Here is a 22557-nt window from a genome sequence, read left to right on the forward strand (position 1 = left end):
ATAGACACTGAAGTTTATTGTCCTTTAATAATCCCCATACGGAGTAACTTTGTATGTTTTTGGGCCCTGCCCTCTTGTGCAGCACCTTGGGTAGAATGCAGCCTGAATGACATTACATTAGGTCAGCTCCCCCTCCCCTCAAATCTTAACCCTTGTGCTTGACTTCATGTGCCAGTCTCTGGGTTTTAGAGTAAAATTTTTCTCAAGCAAAAGTTATTCTATAGCTTGCTACTAGGTGGTAGTAATTTTCCCATGAAGCATCAGCTACAGGACAGGGTCAGAGATGAGAACACCAATTAGTGAGCCTCCTCCAAGTCCTGTGTGCTGTCAGCACAACCATATTTTTCCCCTCAGCTGTAATTAGTGTCAGCAAAAATCATGCAGAATTGAAGAATGTCAGATGCGTGACACAATACTCACAAGTTTTCTGCATTCTTCAAAGAGATCCCCAGACAAAATGCTGCATGACGTTTCTACCATCACCTGCTTCACTATGTTTCCATTACACAGTGGAGACATCAAGGTCTGTTCCCGGTTGGGCTTAATATTGTAAGAGACAAGCACACATTGCGTTAGCCTTGCCTTCAAGACCTCAGGACTCTTCAAGTTGAAGAGATTCACTAACACTAGACATTTTTCATGACAAAGGAAGTTGTTTCTTTGAGTCAAGTTTCAACCTGTTGTATGACAGGCACAGATCCTGCCACAGCAGAACGCAGAGTAGAACAGGTCATCCCCTACATTTTCTCCAGCTCTTACTTGTACGCTGCAGTTTTGGATGTTTGGATAACATAGACGTTTGGATGACAGGAATTCCCACTGAACCAAACATCCATCCTGAAAAATGATCATTCACATCTCTACAGAAGGCCCACAAGACTCACAAATATTACCAGTCTTCAGCAGACAATATCTAAGGCCACTGCTGTATAAGAATGGCTCAGTAGTCTCCTCCTCTCCCATTTAATTTATCTAAGAACAAGGAGCACTAGTATTGACATGGCATTTATCACGGAGATATTTATCTGCAGGTTCTGTCATATGCCTGTTACACTGAAACGAGAAGCTGCTCCTTCTTGGTCTTACCCTGCGGTCTCACTCCTCATTATTGCAACTTCTACGTTCCAATCAAACCATACCAAAAAAGCAACATTTAGCAAGATAATACTGTGGCTATGTTAGCAAACTAACCCAAAAGTTTTCATGTGATCAAAAATAAATGCTTCATTTTAGTTTCTGATAATTTAAATCTTTTAAGGGAAGATCTAAAAGAGGCCTTTTTTCCCCTCTCTCTCTGAAAATTTAGACAAATTTTCAAGAGAAAGTTTTCAGCCCTAAAAGCATCATCTGAATAAAATGCTTCATTTTACAAACGTCAAAACAAGTTGTCTTCAAGTTGTTTCCTCTCACTTTTTGTTTTGGAAATACTTTTGTCAGCTCAAGACAAATTTATTATTCAACCTCATTTTTTCAAAACTCTGTATTTGGAAAAGAGGAAGTATACTCTCATGTGTAGCGTAACTAGCACCCCATAAAATCATCTAATCTCCGGCACCACGACATAGATAATGCTTTCAGATAGCAGGTGACCTCAAAATTCAGAAGCAGTGATAGATGGCAATACGGTCTTACATCCCCTCCTATATCTTGCTTTTTTCGTTCAAGCCTCTCCAATCTGAAAATAACAACTGAATGCTCTTTAAAAAAAGATCGAGCAGCATATAGAAAGATATTAACCTGTGCATTCAGTTGCTCATAGATGTACAGACTAAGATTTGGGATATAGAAGTTTGGATAGCAAAATACAAAATTTTTATCTGAACTCCCCTGTCTGGAAATTACAGCTGGATTTTTAGATTAAGCTCTAAAATGAGATTTCCAGTTATACCTGGATTTCAAGCATCTGGGCTGGCAAACGCTATGAACAGCCTCCACCATACAGATTGGCTATTTTAACATTCATCTGAAGCCAGGCAGTACAGAGGCCTTAGATAAGTTAATTGATCTTTTATCAGATTTAAAGAAATAATATTATTTGGCAAAAATATGGGGGAAGGAGTTCGTTTCCATTTATTTTTATCCTTTCAAACCTCTTTGCCCACTCTTGAGTGATACTGTAACCCATATTAATTAGTTTTCACAGTTCATTCACAATCACCTTTTCAACATCAGCACAGTATGGATTAACTTTCCAAGAATTCCCAAAGTCAACTGGATCTACTTCAAGATGTTCATTGCTGCTGGTCAAATCATTGTTTTGGATTCCATCAAAATTTCCACACAGACCACACACTTGATCCTTGCAGGGAAAGAAACACAAAATACATAAATCTTACATCTGTAGACTGGCTTAGGGTTTTGTTAAGAAGTCTTTTTAGCCTAGTGCTTTAATGGCACAAGTCTTAAAAACTGAATTCGCCCTGGCCTTGCCAAGTTCACTAAAATAGACGTAGTCTCTCACAGAGAACATTTAGCTCCTGTTTCCATTCTGCTTAGCTGAAAGTAGGACAATACTTTCTCCAAGGACTCCAGGAAGCAAGACAACAACTCTGATCAGCGGTGCCTGTTTGCTCTAGTTGGAGCATGTCCCTACAATCCCATTTTATTTCTGGAGATGACTGTCCTATCGCCATCACTAGTAAATCTGGCTCCTTATAGTGCTGCTCTTGAATACAGAAGAAATCACTCAAGGCATAGTTATTCCAAGGCACCACAACATTCATCCTTCCTGTCATAGCTCATCTCCAGTGACCCAGAATTTACCCCTTACAGTTGAACTATCAGGAAAGTAAGCAACCCTTACACTATTACAAAAAAACCCTTCATTTTTAAGCAAGTGCCTAATACTCCATGGAAATCTATCAGCAGGTCTGCATTAAAAAAAAAAAAAAAAAAAAAAAATCTACTCCCCAGAGACAGGGTAAGTACATTCTTTAGTAAGAATAAGTAAAGCAAAAAACACTTACTTTGAAATTGCCTTTTAAGATAACCGAGACTCCCATAGCCAGATCCCAGGTCACACTGATGCTTTTGCCCAGTAAAATGATGTAATAACGGCCAGACTTTATGACTTCTAAGTCATTGTCATCTTTAGGAGGTACCTTGATATTTACCTGAAGAAGAAAAGCACATTGTGCTATTGACAGTGTCTCTAATTACTATTTCTTGTAGGTCACTTTGCCAGGGGGACACGTGCTCATAGGTTAACAGCTATTTTCAAACAAGCTGTTCTCCAGAGAACAGATAGTTCCCTTACACTATACAGATGCTCCAGAGCACTTGCAAAACTGTAAGCAAGGTATGGGTAAAGGGACTCATTATAGGCTTGTCTCTACACTGAAAAGTCACTGTGGATAAATTATTGCCTTAGAAACAACACTTTGGAACAGCAAATAGGGATACCAGTAAAGTATTTCAAATCTCATCACATTTCTATAATTCTGAATGTGGCAATGTCCCTTGTGCTCCCGGGGTATAATATACTCACCACAAATGCTGACACACAAAGCAATGACTGCTAAACAGAAGGAGGGCTGATAAAGAGGGCAGCGTATACCCAATTAACAATCAGTTTAGTAGTCAGTCAATGATTCACTGAATTACATTTTATTTTCATTTCATCTTCTTAGGAAACTAACAATTCTGTGCTCCTGAGGCAGGTAGCATTGGCTAGGTTTAAGTGTAATGTGAACTAGGAGAACCACATGCATCAGTGGCCTCTGAAGGACCAGAGCCTGATTCTGAAGTCAGGAATGACTTTCTTCCCAACCAGCTACACCAACAGGAAAAATCCCCAGAGATTCCTTTCGGTGTCTCTTCATTTTTCCATCACTTTCACTTCCCCTGTGTGCCTCTTTCTCTTTCCATCTGGCTGCAAATTCACTGCCTCCAGCTACTAAGAACTTAAGAGATTAATTTAAAATGCTTGCTTTCACACCATAATCCCCTTTCAATGGGAACTTTAATAGGATTATTAACCACATTTGGAGAGAAAGGTCTGGCATGGCTGTTACTTTAAGCACCATTAATGCATTAACTGAAAACTGCTTAATTGTGGAAGAAGCAGATGAAAACTTTCATTCAGTACAAATAGTGATTAAAGAAAAGGAGAAAGAGGAGCCCACAAACCATTCACCCACTCTCTAGTTTGAGGGCAAAATATTTCCTTATCCCACTATTCTTTCTTGCTCAATTCAGTAAAACCTCAGTACTGTAATTCAATTCTCTTCATCTCTGGATTATTATCAGAAACCTTTATCCCCAGAGAAGACTGTTCACATCCTCCAAGGATCTTCTAAAGAGGGCCTTCAAGGTCTTTAGGGAAGAATATGTTAAAAGATATTTTAGGAACTGGAACCTTTTTCATCTTCTCCTATGCCCAACGTATTACTATAGCCTAGTCACACTTGGTCACTTAACTTCTAAATATAGTAGTCTCTATCTTTCCAAAGTCAGGCAAAAAACAGAGGAGGACAAAGCTGAGCTGGGAGGTTGACCTAGCTTTCAGAATTTGTATGTTTATGGAGGCTTTTTGCCCAGCCATGAAGTCATAAACTTTTGACCTTGCAAACTGGCAGATTTATTTGTTTCAGAAAAGCAAAAATGATTTCATGATACTTTTTTTTTTTTTTAATGTGAGCCAGAACTGTAACATGCACATACTTCAATTAATCCCCCGTTTACTTAAAACTAGAAGCTGCTCTCAAAACAGTATCATCTTTAAAAAATGCTGCTTGGAAACATTGTAATGTCAAAAAAAGACTTGATTCTCCTGCTTTCTTCTAAGGATTCTTTTGGAAAAAGAGTGTAGGAAGTCATCACTGGGTGAGAATTTGCCTAAGAGTCTTCATATCAGTTGTTTTTCCTTAATCTCTCCTTTGGTTGCTCTTATTTCTAAGAAAACATTATTACACTGAGCCTTAAAGTCTCTAGAAAGACAGCTAAAAATTCAATCAAGGTTGGGTGGACAGTCTTGTGATACAGACTTAGCCCTTACAAGGACATAATCTCCCAGGAACCAAACAGCCTCTCTTGCTGGAGTTGTTGGATGCCTAATCACCTCCTGTCTTTTCTGGCCCTTCTTTAGGTGTCCAGACAGAATCAGAGCTTTTCTGAAAATCTGCCACTTAAAGAAGCTTTCGGACAAAACCTGGCTCTATGGAACGATACCTGTGCTACTATTCACCCTCACTCAGGTATGGGATTCTTTAGCAGTAGAAATAAAAAATTGGTTGGGTAACCAATACGTCCCATGTTCATTCCTCCAGCAACCAAAAGCCTACATGGATCATATGCTGTCAAGATGCCCTGCACAGACACTATTAATAACAGTCATGTTTTATGTGTTCCTGTCAAGTATCAGTGGCACGCAGCAACTTGCAGGCAATTTGCAGACTATGCAAAACCTGGTACCGCTTTGTCTGTTAACCCAAAACAAGGCAAATGTAGAGTGGTTTCACATTTCACTGGGAACATTTTTGCAAATCTCTGGTCCAGATGCCACTTCAGAGCACACTACTTCTGAAAACCGAGCAATTGAAACACTATAATCCATTGTAGCTCTGTAATGTTTGAACACCCAGAGGTCTAAATTGTTACAGTGCTCAAGGCAAAGAGCTGAACTCTGCCCTTTGGAAATCCTGCCATGGAGGTACATGGGAGATGGAAGTGATTCTTGGCCAATTCTTCAGTGTTTGTTGGTACGAAAGGGGATTAAAAAAAAGAATCCAGTCATCCAGATTTTCCATCTGACAGTTTAATGGGGAAAGGATAATGATATTTGCTTCTGTAGTATCAACTTGTTTCAGCCATGACTTCTTTTTTTCCTGTGTGCTCAGTCCATCAGATAGCTAAATTAGGTCAGAACTTTTACTAGTCATGGGACAGTTACTTCTTAGCTCTTCCTTACACTTAACCTTGCTTGAAACAGAATTAGACCTCCAATGTTTAGAAAGGGCATTCCTCATATGAGCTTGCATTGAACAGCATTCTTATGAGAGAAAGATTTACTGGCATCAACCAGAAATACCAAAATGGCATTATACATCTGGGAGCAAAATGGATAATTATAATCCTGCTAATCTGCTCATTTTATGATCTAATTTTCAAGAACCACTGAGCATGAGGTCATTCATGCCTTATCTTACTAAACAACCTGAAATTCTTTTCCCCAAAAAAGGGAAAGAAAGAGAACATAAGGGTACGTACGTTTCTGTTAAACAATTCTATTTCCCCACTTTCATAAAGAATGATAACCCTTTTGGTGCACTTTTCTCCAGTGAATCCACAACCTTCATTTGAAATTAGTATCCGGAATGTCCCAGAGTCATCCTTGCAGAAATCCTATCAGATGAAAATAAATGAATGAGTCATTGATGTGAAACATTTGAAAAATACACACAGATTTATGGAGAAAAAGGAAGCCTCAACTAATACCCTGTGTAGGCTGTGGCCAGTAGGATATATGTTGCCATGCCAACTGTTCCCATATTAATTTATTTTATGCTTAGCATTGATATTCATGTGGTCCACCCCTTAAAGAATGATGTACGCTCTGCCAGTCACACACATACACGCATATTTTTCAGGGTATTCTTTGACAGGGAGAATCCGTGCTATTACAGTATTCATGATATCTTAAAGATGTACAATGGGCACAGTGTACATCTTAATGCACAAATATTAACTGATTTAACAGTGAAAACAAGACTCTGCAGCTGTAATGGTAAAATAAAAATATAAACCTAGAGGGTTAGGTTAGAAAGAAGAGTTAGAAAGAAACTTGCTGCATAGTTTTGAGCAAAAGGTTTGATGCCCATGTTTTCCAACCTGTACATGAGTAATCATTACAACAACATCAACCTACTTCTTGGGGAGCAATTATGTAGTTTAATGTATTGATTTTCTTTTAAGTATTTTTTAGATGCATGGAGAGTTGGTACTACATTTATATGATTACTCATGACTATCATGCCTTTTAGGGTTTGGGGTTTTTTTCAGTATACACCTTTTAAGAAAAAGACCCTGTCTATAGTTCTCTGTGTTTGTCATCTGAGGAAAAGAGAGATCCCATTTTCATTTTAACTAGTTTTGTAGTACTGTATGTTATATAAAGCACATAAGACCTTCACACAGAGCTCTCACTAGCGTCAGAGCCATCAGTCTTCTAAGGTAATCCAGCTGGCATCAAGGTGGGAGCATATTTCAAAGACCTAGCCAGAGGCAGGTTGATCACACTTTCCTGCCCAAGAACTGCAAAGAGGAATCTGCTTCATGAAAGGGGTCTTTGGGGAAAATAGTAGCCGACCTAAGAAACATGACACTCTGTAACTGCAGAAGACTGTTGTTATCAATTAGCAGCAGATCCATCCTGAGTTAGACCAAATTTTCAGAGAAATTCTTTTTGCACACACATTTTTAAATACAAAATGATTTGCATCTGTAGATGAGCCTTAATCTTAATTAACTCTTAAATGTCTGGTTGCTTCCACGAATCACAGGTTGATATTAGTGTGCTATGCCTTTATCCACCTCTCCTCTTTGCTGCGAAGAAAATGGATATTGTCAACATACTCCAAACAGGTTGGTGCATGGAACAGGACAGTGACTTTGCCGAAGTGAATGAGCAGAGTCTGTGCTCTGGATGCTTTTAGAGAAGGTTCACCAAGCACTTCTTGTCTCACTCGGTCAGGCAGTAAGCCATTGCTACAGGATAAAGAGGCTAGAGGAGAATAAGGAATGATTGATTGATGGGTATCTACAGTTCCTTCTTAGAGATGAGATTCAGACAGCTCCTCTCTGTACCATGCTGCTATCACAAGTTTTATGACTGCCAGCTAAGACACATGACAACCTAACTCATTTCTACAGAATGCAATGCAATCTTCAAAGTTCTCAAAGCATCTTTAAGGTCGTTAGTAAGCTCTACTCTCCTCTACCATACATCTGGCTTAGTAATTAAGAATAGTTTACTGTGATTTATCCAAACTTTGGACTTCTGGTGTAAAATACCCTATTAATATATAGACAGCTTTGGTGTTTGACATGTTCTTACCTGAACTAATACATATTGACAGTTTCCTGGAAATTTGTATTTCAGTCCATCAAATGTCAAATAATGAGCTGTACCAATAACAGTGCAGGTGCCATCACACGTATTTTTGGTGCATTCCCACTTTCGACCATGGCACACACTGTAACAGAGAAAATGAGTCAGTGACAGTTATCATTATTTCCAATGTATATAATAAGCAAGAGAATGCAAGGTGCTTTAGGGAAAGTGAAAATTTCTGCTTCCTGGAGCTCATGGTCTAAAGACTCTCCAAAATACACACAAGTGGTGATAAGCTACTATTTTGCCTTGTTCAGCTCTTTTTCCTAGGCATCGGTCAGGGAGTGAGTAACTGCAGACCAAAGAGGAGCATTGTTCCCCTCTGCGTCTTAACCCAGACATCAGCTGCAGCTCTGCAGGAAACCTCTGCAGTTTTCTGTGTTGCTGTCTGTCCTCCCAGCAGATCCTCTCTGTGTTTGGCCTTGAGAAGATACTCTTAGAGGGGTCCATGCCTGGGCTGCTGGAATCCTTCTCTCAATAGACTTTCATAACTATATTACACTACTGTGCAGCAGATGACAATCTCTCATTAACATAAATTAGCATATGTTAACATTGGGTCCAGAAATCCAAATAGCACATTAACATGTTAAGTGAATAAGGTATATGCTTCCCTTTTTCTTACAAGGTGCATGTAGGTGTATATGCCTTTTGAACTGCCCTGTTACAGAGAGTCCTGAACAGACCCTGCTAGAATATTTCATAATACTCTTAGTATTTTATTTTGGATATCCTGCTCTGCTCAGAGGTTCCTTTTAGAAAAACAGATTGATTACCCTCTAAGGACCATTACAGGTTAAACACAAAGTATAATATCAGCAACCCTGTTTTTATTTGCAGTACTGTCCATCTTTCCTCATTGAAAGCCAAAACAGCAGTAAATTTGATATCCAACTGATGCCAAAGGACATGCATTTACTCTAGTGACCAATTTTTGGGACCAAGTAACCAGGACTATAATTCAGTCTACCCAGTGGCTTTCGTTTAGATTATATACTTAAGTATAATACCACCCTTCTCCAAAGAGGTGTCTCTGTTCTTAAATTAAATTCATTCTTCGTGATAGTTTATCTGAACTAGCAGTAGGAGGCTTTATCTCACAGTCTGACAAGAACACATGTATGGATGGAAATATTTCTTTTTCTGTACATAGGTACGCATATACATACACCCTCTGAGGAACGTTCTATGGTGTGATATTGTCCCGAGGTCTCCTGTGGTGACCGAAGCAGAATGTCTGTTCTACGGGAGAATTCAAGTTTGGCACCATTCAAATAGGACTCCAAGCTAAATCTCAGGTTATGCTACAGGAGATGTGAGCAGATGTGACAAGACACCTGATAATGAAAGGAGATAAAACAGCGGTTCCTGGCCTGTATTGTTTGCAAGCAATGTTGTTGAGGTCACCTCCTAGACTTCCTCATACTCACAGAATATGCAAGGAAAAAAAAAAAGGGGGGTGGGACAGCCTGACATGCAGAGCAAAACAAGATGCTGCTTTCTTTTTTCAGGGGGAGGGGAATTCTGAAGAGCAATCAGACACAGGGTTAAGATCTTGATATCATTATACCCACATTGCCATAGCAGCTGTACTACGCTGTCATTATTGTACAAAGCCAGTGATGCCATGATGAAAGGGACAGTGTTGGGGGTTTTTTTGTTTCACTCCTTTTGCACTCTTTTTGCCCTTTGGGGTTTTTTGTTGTTTTGGTTTTTGGTTTGATTTAAAAAACAAAACAAGAGAAAAAAAATCACATGGTGTCCTTCTTCTGAGTGGATATTCAAAATGCAAAGAAAGCCAATTCTCTTATCTTGGTGTAACTCAATTGGTTTCAGTGTAATTGTACCAGTGTAACAGACAGAAGAAAAAAATCATAGGGCTCCTAGTCTTCATGATGACACCAAACCAGCCCTATTCAACACCAAATGTTATTAAATTTCTGAGAGTTTACAAGAACATTTGTATCCTTTCATTGCTGTCATACATAATAATCTAAATCTTACATAGTACCCCTGATAAATAAGGCTCGGGGAGGTAAATACCATTATCCTCAAGTTAAAATGAGGGAAAGAGGAAAACTGTGAAACAAAGACAAGAAGAGACTACAGAGCATCCACCCTGTCCTCTTGCCCTTTTCCAGAGGTATCCTGGAGAACAACAAGCCTTGCTACAGAAGCTGCAGGTATGAAAGGAGATCTTTCCCTTGGCATCCACAGACTTTTGATCAGTGAAATAAATGGTTTTTCTAACTAGTAAAGACCGAGGAACCAAAATAAAAAACAAGGTCAATGAAGTGTAAAATCTGCTCACTCTTCCTTTTGTTATTAATTTGGGGGAGTTAGAATAGCATCTGACACCATATCTAGTAATGTAAAATAATAATAATTTAATAATCTAATAAGCAATAGCTTGCTTGAGGTTAGAGAAACATTCATCTACTAAATGCTATATGAATGCAGATGGACACCATCACTGCCCCAGGGATTTTCTAATCAAGCTTTATAATAAGGGCAGGGAAAGGGGAATTCTATCCCTGCTTTACAGATGTAAAAACTCAGGGATAAAAAAACCTCAAGTACTTTCCCAAGATCAAATTGCTAACCAAAAAAAAAAAAAAACAGGTACTGAACCGAGTTCTCTAGTAATGCCTTAACCCAAGCATAAGCATTGTTTAATCTTGATAACACTTCACAGTATAATAAATATTGTGCAATAAATTTTCTTCAAAGAATGAAATTTCAGTAACATGAAACCTATTGCATCGTCTGCGATTAAATCTTTGCTAATAGGTAGAGCAAGACCAAGATTTTTTATATATATATATATATATGCACAGACAGATTATAAAGTATGTGGTGTAGCAAAATTCAGATTAGCAAATTTCTGCTGTGTACTGCTTCATAAATGTTATTCCAAAATTTTCACTGAGCTCTACAACGAATTCCCAATACATAGCATAACAAAAGTTTTGCCACTAGCTTAGTCTTGGAGACATTCCGTTGTTCATGAATTAGGGTCTCCCATATGTCAAGTTGAATGTAAACGCCAAATCTGACACCTCTGGCTCATATATTGCGTTTGCAGGTGTTCACATCTGGCTAAGAACAAGTGAGAATGAGAACTCCTGCAACAGCAGTACAAAAAGCAAAAACAAAAGAAAAGGAAGATCTGACCTCCAAAATGCAGACTCTCAATTCTTATTAATTCTCAAAGCAATAGTAATTTCCTATATCACTTTCTAAGTGACATTTGACTTGATATTTGCTGAGAACTATCATGAAACTTTTAAAAGTCACACAGTTCAAAAAAGCTCTAGTGACATTTTTGAAGGAACCTTATTTCCAATTTTACTTTCACATTCAAGAAAATTACTTAAAATGAGAGGAAGAATGTTTTTTCAATGAGAAAAAGCATGATTTCTAACATTTTCTTGATCCTGATATTGAAAAAAATTCTACGTATTAGAGGAAATATCACTTAAAATGGCATTGCCAGAAACAAAAGGGCAATTACAAGAATGAAGCAACATGGTTATGACTTTTTTTTGAGATTTAAGATTATAAGAATGACTGAAAATAAAAAGCCTGTGCATGGTTATTGTGAAGAATCTTGCAAATTTCACAATAAGGCCTAGGAGTTTTACACCTTACTATTATCGTTTCAATAAAATTTTCATTGTGTCTGTTTTTCAGCTGAGTTAGTTTTATCTGGATACAACAAAGCAGGTTGTAGTATATGTGTCTATATAAACATACCAACTTCTCCATCTTCCTCCCTTCAAACCTACTTTTCCCCAGGTCTAATTATAGTACATGATTCATGTAATATGTAGCTACAAAGCAAAGAAGTGAAACAAAACACTGGAAGGTCAATATTACCATAAAAAACCACAAAACCTTATATCCAAGTCTAATTTACACCAGTGAGGAGCAGTCCCACTAGTCTGAAAATACAGCACTTGAAATCACTGTTGCTCAGAGATCAATGCATAAAACAAACCCCAAACCAAACGGGTCTTTAACGGTGCTGATCCTCTAACCCAGCTCCACCCAGTTGTACAGAGGGTAACAGAAACGTTGCTCCTGGGGGTGCCACAGAACTGGGCAGGACAGTTCAGGTAAAACGTACAAGAGGTTCTGAAGTCTAGGTTCAAAGAGAACAGTTTCCACACTGCTGGGTGGCTGGGTGTCCTACACCTTGGACTCTTGGAGCTCTGCAGGAAAAAGCCACCATTCCCTCCACAAGAACACACGGAAAGCAAAGTACCTCCAATGCAGCAAGCGTGCCGTGCAAGCAGAAGCCAAGAATTGTCCAGCAGGCAAATACCCTATACCTCACCCAAGGCTGTGCTGAGGGCTTCCCTCCACGCAATCTCACAGCCCAGCACTTGCTTTTGAACCTACAAATTCTTTTTCAAGAACCAAAAATGACAGATAGGCATGTGGGTAAAAGAGATGGAGCACTTAGTCTTTTCTTCTAAGAAGATATCACCAACTCCCTCTTCTTTTTTCTCTCTCTCTTCCCCCCCGCCTTTTTTTTTTTTTTTTTTTAAAGATATCAATGGACTGAGCACTCATTTCAGACATAAGAGGTCAACTCTGTTTCTGCCTGATTCTTTAACATTTTCCTGAAGACCTCCTGTCATATCATAGCTGCCATATCACACCCCTTCTGCTGATGCATGCTTCTGGCTGAAAAGGACTGATTTGAAGGGCCCCAGATGGCAAAAAAAGAGAAGCATGACAGCAGAGCTTAGCGACAAAGTGCAGGCTCCATTCCTCCCACCCCAGAGGAGCTCCTATATTGTTAACTTCTGCTGCAAAATCAAGGAGCAAATCCAGTAGCTAGTGGCTACAGAGGACCTGCACAGACACATAGACTACCTATTTGTAAGGTACCAGCTACAGTTTGCCAGATATTGCACTAGTCTTTATGCAACACATGAAGCGAATATGCTGGTCTGCGCAATATGCGCATTACTACGCTGCAAAATCTGACTTCTATATAAAACAGATCTGTTAAGCAAACAGTATTTGGGGTTTTTTAGAAACATGTTAGGTGCCCTAGAGAAAAACAGAAAAATGTAGTTCCAGTGGCTCACCAGGTGTTGCAGTCATTAGTCACTGTCTCTCCCTTGGCATATTCTCTTCCGTTGTGAAAACATGGGCATCTCTCAGGGGCAACGCACTTGTTTTCATGTCGCACCTAAGCAAAACACAGTTTGTCAGCATGCTGGTCTGTCGGTATGTGCCAGCACACAGAGGAGTACACACAAGAACATGTGGATAAAGAATAAAGGAAGGGATAGAGGAAATGGTTCAAGACTATCGAAGGTAAGAAAGGTTCAGCATTGCTAATATTTTTTCTTAGTAACAAAAATAGAGCTAGGGGTACATAAATCACAGTCTTGCTGGGGCTGAACACCAGTTTAAGCTGCTGGGAGATTAGATTATATTATAGAAGAATATCATGATGAGAAAGTCCAATTTGACCAAAACCAGGATGTGCTAAAGATAAAATAAGCTAACCTGAATATGGAGAGCAGGTGAGTAGTACAAGCTTCTAACACACAACAAACTGAAGGATGGCCTACCAAAAAAGCAGCCAGATGCAGGGCTCAGCTGAGCTAAAATCTGAAATATGAACACTGAGGAGGAGACAGGGAGCCGCAGTGCCAGAAGAATCCAAGTGCAAATGCAGATTCTGCAGACCCCCAACAAAGCCCACGCTCCTGTTGACTTGCCTCTGAAAATTGCAGTAGTCACTCATTTTCTTTCAAATCCCTATTTATTTCCTAGAAGGCAGGATAAATATCAGTCCACTTGAGACATTATTCCACTCTCACAGGCTCTGTTGCTGGGAAATAAGTTATTAAGTTCTGTCTATAATTTTTTCTTTTTCAGTTTTACCCTACTAATCTTAGTTTCTCTTTGTATAACAAGAAACCATTTGCCCCACTTACAGGAGGAAAAAAATACCCAACCAAACAACAACAACAACAAAAAAAACCACCACAACCAAGTAATGCCTTTAGACTATTCAGTTTTTTCCATTCCTTTGCTCTGTTTTTTCTGTGATTATTCCCTTTCCATTTTGAAGGCAGCCAATTCTAGGGAATCAAACAAAACCAAGGCTGGCTATGCTGTTTTTGACTTGATCATGGTTCTGCAAAGCCAGGGTAGGTTTGGCTGTTGCTTCATGGAATACCAAAATGGAGAGCACTTCCCCTCCCTCTCATTCAAAAGTCACAAAATATCACCTTCCCACTTTAAACTCTTTCTGCAAAATCATTAAAATAGTTTCTTTTTGACCATTAAATACAGGCCAATGAGATCAATGTAGTCTGAACGCCAGGTTAATAAAGTAGAATAGCTCTGCCTTTTCCTATGGGGACCTAGAACTGCCACAGGGAACTACTAATAAAAAGGATTTCACATCCCGGAGACCCTTCATACACATGCAGTTCCACATGCTCTGTGGCTTATGGAGAGCTATATTATGCCAAATAAACTCACACCGATAGAAGCAAGATGGAAACAAAGAAATGCTTTTCTAGATGATAGAGCTGGGGCTCTGCCTCGGCCTTAATCTCCGCAAAGGATGGGGAGAAAACAGGCCAGAGAAGACCATATGTTTCCAAGGGTGTTTAATTCCTTCCTTCCTTCCTGGTGGCATTCAGGAAAAAAACAATATATGACTTCACACTCATGGCTACATTTCTGAATTTTTCCACAGTGTTCAGCAACACAGGTCACAATAGACTTGAGGGCTAGACTCTGGATACAAAACTTGGGATTAGGTGTGTGGTTAGTAAAAGGAGGATTAGGACATCTATTTGCTCCCTCACACATTGATGTGAAGCTAGTCACAGCCTATCCCCAACCCTAAAAATGTTAGTAGACCGGTATTAGTATTTCCATCACAAATGTATGGCCACCATGCAGTGCAGCAGCTGTTAAACCACTGACAAAAAGGGAAGACTACCTTGTCTGAACACTGCAGAGTAAGTGAGTGGGATTTAGAAAGCTGGGCATAAATACCCAAGATAGACTTAGACCAGAAGACTAATTATTTTTGCTGCAAAACTCAATGGATTATGATTTTGTTAATAGCAACGCACAATCTACTGGTCATATTGACACCACATCCAAAAGCTGGATGCCATGCTGCGTTACAAGTCTGTTGAGCACAGGACTGTGTGGTACTACAAGGCCAGTGGCACTATTCACAAACAGCTGGACTTTCTGTGGAAGTCTCTCAACCCATCCCAACCCATCGCATTTAATACAGGAGATGTAACAGGCCTGAGTGCCTGAGGTGATGGGAGGCATGAGTGTTGGGGAGGCAATCACAAGAAAAGACACAGGTTTGTAATGAGAATAGCTGCTGTTCACACCATCTCACACCCTTATGATGATGCTCCTGAGAGCGTGTCTGTGGGATTATAAACGGTTGACTAGCTCATGATCCTCCCTCTACTTAGGGTTCTGACAGAAGCATCCAGTGTTTCCTTGCTCTGTCTTATTAATCATTAAGCGTTGACAAATCTCGCAAAAGGAAGAACAATATCACAGGTTTCAGAATCTTTAAGATTCTTCTCCCCTAAAGTCTGCCTTAATGAGGCTGAATTTTAATCTTTCTTGGTCAACACAATTTTGACGAGTCTCTCACTGCCAAGGGAAACTCAGATTTTCACTCTGTTCCTCCTGATACACCTGAGGGCTTCAGCAGAAAGTCAGCCAAAGGTGTAAAGGAGTATGGGATTAAGTAAAGAAAGAGGGTCAGATTAGAACTCAATAGCTGATACATTTTAACTAAAACAGCCTGTCACCATTTCTGTGCAGGCAGACAAGTCAAAAACATGTTAGGACAGACCACTCAACATGTGCTGGTTTACATGTGATTTTTCTTTCAGATGTTAGCTATATGCTGCTTATGTTTGTTTTATGAAGCATTATCCTTGGGCAGATGCACATAGCAAAAAGCTGGTACCCAACTGCTCATGAAGACTGTCATGCTGTTATATAGGATAAGCCTACAATGAAGAATATACAACAGAGCTAGCAGGAAAATCAAAATAGCACTCTATTAAGTTTCTGTTGGAAACAGTTTGGAAAAAAAAAACCTTTTAAACTTTTCTGATTAAAATGTTCAGGGGTGGTTGGGTTTGGGTTTTTTTTCCTTTTTCTACTAGCATATCATAGTTTTAGAAATAATTTTATTTCAGCAGCCAGAATACAATAAAATATTTCATTTCAATTTTAAACCTTAATTTTGCTTCAGTTGTTGGAAATTGAAACAAATTTATTTTCTAGTTTTGAAGTGTCTGGATTTTGTGCTTTCTGATTGTTCTGCTCCTCTTTTTCCCCAGAAAGGTGGTTAACACTCCATTTGTATATTTATTAATATTTTCCAATGGGAAAAACCTGGAGTGCAGCAAACTAATCTGAGAAAACATATTTTTCCCCACACTTCTGCACATATGTTATGATTTATCCTTTCTGCTCTGCAAAAGGGTGACAAGTATGGAGAATTTCCCACCCCCCAGATGATCAAAGACAGAAAAAGAAGAATTACTTTTCATGACATATTGAACATTTTTATTTTCAAGAAATCAAAACAATGTAAAATATTAAGTCAAGATGAATTGGAAAACTTATTTTTCAGTTGAAAGAAATTAGGTTTTGCCTGCATTTTCTGACTGGGGAAATAATAGATTGATTAATTGGCAATTTCTCATCCCAGCAAATCTTCCAATTCAAATCTAGGTAACTGCAGCATCATGTCCACGAATAAGCCTCGATTATTGTTTTTTATTATTTTTCAGATATGTAATTCAAAATTGGCAGGCAATTTGTGCATACAAATTTTAGACTATGGATTCCTCTGTTTAAGACTGATAACTCAGCTAACTGATCTGTGAACATCTCTTTATATACGTACGGATAACATTGCACTTAATTACAAGTTAATACTGCTGTATATACTTGCAAATTGTATTGGAGAGTTGTTTATGTAAACTATGTATCTTTGACTGTGTTTCCTGATGTTATGAACTATTTTAGAGAAGCAAAAAAAAAATTCATCTTCTTGCTAAGTTATCCATGACCATTCATAATTTTCATATGCTACTGTACCACAAAAGAAAAATCTTCAGTAAAATGGCACAATATCTTCCAGAGTGATGATATGTGCAAATATTTATTCCCATAAATGTTCAGTAACCTGTTACTGCCCACAGACATTCCTACAAACAGTAGCTCACCTCCACGAGCACTTGTAAATTAAGCAGGATTACAGAACACCAACAGGGGAGACTGACGAGTAAAAGAAGTTGTAATACCTTTTTCCGGTCCCTTTATTGCTCAGCTCTGTTGGTACAAGTCTGGAGAACGCAGACTTTGTGACTTTGCAGTGCTTTCCCTCAGTGCGCTCAGACTTTTTAAGGTAGAGAGAGGCAGGATGGTAAGGAAAACCTCGTCACCACCCCAAACCCTTCTGTCTTTGGCAACTGATACTGGGAGCACGTTGCAAAATGAAGAAATACGGAAAAAGACTCGCCCAAACCATCCTGGTTAGGTACCTATGGGTGACAAGGAGGAAACTGCTCTTTGATCACAAGCTGGCAGGTCTTGTGGAACCCCAAGCTAGGAGTCTAATGCATGGCAAAGGGCACCCACGTAATGAAAGCACCGAGCTTCGTCCTGCCTTTGCATGGCCATGCTTACAACCAAATCGACTCTATACTGGCTTCTCCCATCGTGGCTATGAGAAACACAAATCTTACAATTTTTATTCCCTGCCAGACTGGAAGCCAATGAAAACGAGCAATTATAGACTGAGTGTACGGGAAGATTGAACCATACTGTCATCTAGTGGACAAAGAACTTATTTTACTCATTTAAAAAAAAAATAATAAAAAAAATCTGGGCCCAATTCTTCTATCCAAAACCTGACAAACCATCTTGTTGAGTTCAGAGGCATGTTTCACATCACTGCAGAGTCAACTGGAGTTTCCCATTCCAAAATGCCAAAGACTTCTTCTCCTGGCAAGAATTTGATGAAACAATCGTTTGAATAATAGTTCCAACCTATTGAAAAGCCATACGAAATTCTATGCTAAACATGAAGGTTAATTACTAGGAATTTGATTTGGGAGAGTTGGGGGGGGAGGGGGGGAGTGGTGTCTGTCCCATCCCTGTGTCGTCCCCCCACCCCCCCTTGTTTTTTTCCCCCTGTTGAGTAGTTATCATAATTTGTTTTCCATTATTATCTCTAAAGTGTACTATTACCATATTCTGGAACTGAAAACAAATCTCAAGCCCCTTCACCATATCAAAGAGGTCTGATTGTTATGTACAGAGAAAGACCTATTCACACTGGAGCTCTTGGAACTTTACAAGTACACAAACTTTACGTTCACTTATCACACTACTATTTAGGAATATTCTTCTCTAAAAGAAAAGATATTTAAAAACTGAAATGTGAAAAGAAGCAACACTCGTTTTTAAAATCATGGTGAACATTTGCTCAATGCTGATATGGACGCCTTCAAATTCTATTCTGTATTTTTCACTTTGTACCTACAAGACATTTCACAAGCCTGAGTTTTTGCCTACAGCAGGCATTTTATTCTGGAGTAGCATCTATTTACATAAATGTGTGTTTATCAGCAAAATACGGTAGCAATGTTCAAAAAATACATTAGTATTAATGCTAGAAATTACTGTATTATGAGAATTCAGCAGGGGAGGGAGTTGTTCCTAGTAAGACAGTGGAAGGAATGTGGGGGGAGAAGACACCTGTATTCATACAGAAAAGGAAACAATAACATACCTTTATAAAAATATATAGTTCCAAGTAAAGTTAATTGCTTTTTTAAGTGGAATTTAAACTAGTGGTTGAAGTAACTTCATGAGAGCTGAAGCCTAAACATAAACATGTATCTCAACCCTAGAAGTAATAACCCACATATTCATTTACTAACAGTCAACATCCAGTGAAGATTAATCTGTGCCTGAACCTTGACCATGTATAAAAGATTAAAAAAAAAAGTAATCCTCTGCATTTCTAGACTTCCTGGGTTGCAGCATTTGAAAACATCTTGCTTTAGCACATGACCCTCTGAGTCAGAAAACTACCAGCTCGTCTCTAAGTACCACAGGTATCAAATAAAGTCTCACAGTTTTAGAGTATTTTAGCCCTCAAACCAAATAAAGACACAACCCCAGCTCTCTTTTTCCAACATCTACGAGGTATGTTCATCCACATTTCACGCATTGAAACTGCTCAATCCCAGCAGTTGTCCTGGACAGAGAACTCAAAAGTGCCATTTAATTAACTTCATAGAGAGTGTACCATGCACTGCACTTCGATCCTATTCACGGGCTGCCTGGGACTGTACCTCCAGCCCCCAATGAGATCCCATGCACAGCTCTTCGCCTGCCCAGAGTGCGCTGCACAGCGCTGAACACTGATGCTTTTTTCTATTGCTCAGAGAGCAACAGCAGCAATCTGCTGTCTATATTCTACTCCATCTGCTTTTTATCAGGGCTCTAAATTGACATTGAGTTCACAGTCACTGGCTTAGCAAATAACTATTTGCTCTATTTAAAAATTACTAAACTAATAATTAAATTTGAGGGTTGCAGGGGAACATAACCCTGGACTCCAGAAAGCATCTTACCAGTGAAAAAAGCATGCTTGGCACACCATCTGCAACTCCAGGACACCCTGTGGCATCATCTTACCAGGTTTCATGTCCCATGTTCCTTCTCAGGGGGAACTCTCAGTTTGGTACAACACACAGGAAAGCAGCAGCAGAGTTGGAGACTTGACAAGGAGGCAACTACTGTCAGCAAGAGGGTTTGGCTGGATATGGAGTGGGTATTTGGGGTATGGGTGCCTGTGTACTTCTGTCTCTCTGACTAGGGAAGTTCACCAAGACTGAGGAGGAGCTTTGGAGGCAAGTTGAAGGAAGACCTAAATTGGTCTTAAAAAAGCGGGGTTTGGCTTTTTGATTATCAATTATTATTACAAGCTAAACTTCATCTATGCAGATATACTAATATACATATTTTAAACCAGCCACAATTTGGCAGAGTCAATACTTCACAAACACATATTTCCAAGCCACAAGAAGACTGCCGGTAGGAAAAAAATGAGGGTAAGAAAACAAAGAGGAGCCTCCTTACCATCCCTTTTGGACAGAGGCATCCAGATACGCAGCCATGGCTGATGCACTCCAAGTCATAATTCTGGCAAGTCTTGGCACACTCCAACCCTTCGGCTCTTGGGTTGTTTGCAGGACAGACAAGTTTTTCCATGGGGAATCTGCATGTCAAGCTCCTTTTTACTTTAAAAAAATAAATTTACAAAAATTGCAGTTAGAACTCAAGTATTGTTAGCACAATATTTTGCTAAAGGATGGATCAACATTTTTATTAGAAAACTAACTTAGGATATAGAATGGAGCAACACTCACTACACCACTATGCATGACAACGTAAAGGTAACAGTCCCCACTTCCAATGAAGTGACCTCAGTTAGGCTATCATAAAATCATGTATTTAACACAGAAGCAAAAGGAGCTGCACAAGGGTTCAATTCCAGATTGCACTAGGGCTACAAGCACACTTCAGTGTGAAACATATTTCAACCTATAGGCAATGTACACCAGCAATGTCAGCGCAAAATCAATGTTCTGAGAAGCAGCAGCACCATTTATTATTGTGTTTAGACTCACTTCCAATACGGAGTGACATAATAACAATGCCCTTAGCTTAATCACAAAGTTTTCAAACTCTTGAGAGCTCAGGTTCTGATAGAAGATCAGGATTTCCCAAGAGACTCCAGGTTATTATTTCAAGCGATGCTAGAAATATGCTTCTCAGATTTTTTTTTTTTTAAGTCTTAACACACTAGTTTCAGGAAAATTATGTCTTAAATCATTACAGGAAGAGTTTGGTGAGATATACACCTAGAAGGCTTCACCTGAAGGACAGTGGGGGGCCAACCAGTGACACCATTACTGGTGGTCTACTAAGACCCCCTCTCCCATTGCAATCCTGTAAACTTCATCCATATATCAGTGGGGAACCTCAAAAAATCCCAGACCACTGATGTCCTGTTTTCCAATGCAGCGCCTAGCTCTGCAAGGCAGTTATCAATCTCCAGGAGGTTTTATTGCAAGATGGCTGGTGGCTGGAGGGCACACTCAATGCCTGGCAGCACTCTAACCTTCAAGCCACAAAAAGCTTGATCTGCACCAGAAGGGAGAGCTTGCAACCTACTAGTCAGAAGCAGGAGGTATAAAGCTAGCTAGTTACTGATGTGGTGTGATCCTCAAATAGCAGCTGGGGGCCTCAGATCATCGCCAAGGGAACCCTTAACCTCTTCAACTAAAGAGACACTGCAGCGGCTAGCTATAATTTTGAGAGGTAGGACACAATGAGCCCTGCACCCTCCCACACAAACTTTTTGTTTCTATCCTGTAACAAAAAAAAAACAAAAAAAAAACCAAAAGGTTAGAAAAAGACTTACAACATTACCAACCACTGAAACCTCTGGTACTTGTTCCCTATTCTAGATTGCTAAGAGATTGAAGAGGAAAAAAAGAAAAAAAAACAGAAAAAATATTAATTTTTTTAAGGCATACTAACTTCTGGCAGATGGCCTCTCATCAACGAAAACATCTGGCAGGAAGGCACCAGGAACTCTGTTTGTACTGCAGTGCATGAAACCATTTTCACAATAGCTAAGAAAAACAAATAAAGCTTATATTTTACAAAGTGACATTTAGCTTTCACTCACACTGTTGTTTTCAGAAAAGCCTGCAGGGAACTTGTCAGAGTACCAAAATTGCACCTCTCATTGGGGCTCATCTGTTGCTCTCCATCCACTGTGCTTATCAACCTTAAATGCAAACCTTCCTTAAGACAGTTCCAGTGATACAACAGCATGGTAACCCAGCTGTATGCTAGCCCTGTCCCACTGAATCCAATGCATCTGCACAGACATAAAGCTGGGCAAGAAAATAGTCAGGTCTGCTGTGGAGAGAGGTAAGGGACCACTTAGTGCCTGCAACTTAATGACTTTTGTGGTAGAGGAGAAAAGGAGAAGACACTGTTCCCAAAACTGGGCTTGCTGGGAGCCACCCAGCAATTACATTCCTACTGTAAGCGTACTGCTACTCAATTTAACAATTAGAAACACTTTTTAATATTTGTATCTTTGATAGAGGTAATTAGGTTTTAACGTTTAAGAAATGTATCTCAGTACATTAAAGTGACATTTTAAAAGCCTACAAAGTACCTATTGTCAGTAATTAAACTCCATTTCAAACTGGCAGGAACTGTTCATGGAACAGTACTGTTGCCTGAGGTGGCATTTAAAATTATACGGATAGAAATGCAACAGCAAAACTCACATTTGGTTTGTTGGAGGC

At 39.3% G+C, this 22557-nt stretch overlaps 1 protein-coding gene across 1 annotated transcript in view; it reads right to left on the reverse strand.

Moving 5' to 3' along the window:
- Positions 1–22557, reverse strand: part of VWF (von Willebrand factor) — a 144782-nt gene that overhangs the window by 75702 nt on the left and 46523 nt on the right. The window contains exons 17-24 of the mRNA XM_075051674.1: positions 21773–21867; positions 20306–20466; positions 13213–13316; positions 8054–8192; positions 6208–6342; positions 2967–3113; positions 2159–2299; positions 421–540 (exon numbers count right to left, since the gene is read on the reverse strand). Of these exons, the coding sequence (XP_074907775.1) occupies positions 421–540; positions 2159–2299; positions 2967–3113; positions 6208–6342; positions 8054–8192; positions 13213–13316; positions 20306–20466; positions 21773–21867 (1042 nt within the window). The remainder of the gene's footprint in view (positions 1–420; positions 541–2158; positions 2300–2966; positions 3114–6207; positions 6343–8053; positions 8193–13212; positions 13317–20305; positions 20467–21772; positions 21868–22557) is intronic.

Source organism: Buteo buteo, chromosome 19 (assembly GCF_964188355.1).
Source record: "Buteo buteo chromosome 19, bButBut1.hap1.1, whole genome shotgun sequence".
Taxonomy (NCBI): Eukaryota; Metazoa; Chordata; class Aves; order Accipitriformes; family Accipitridae; genus Buteo; species Buteo buteo.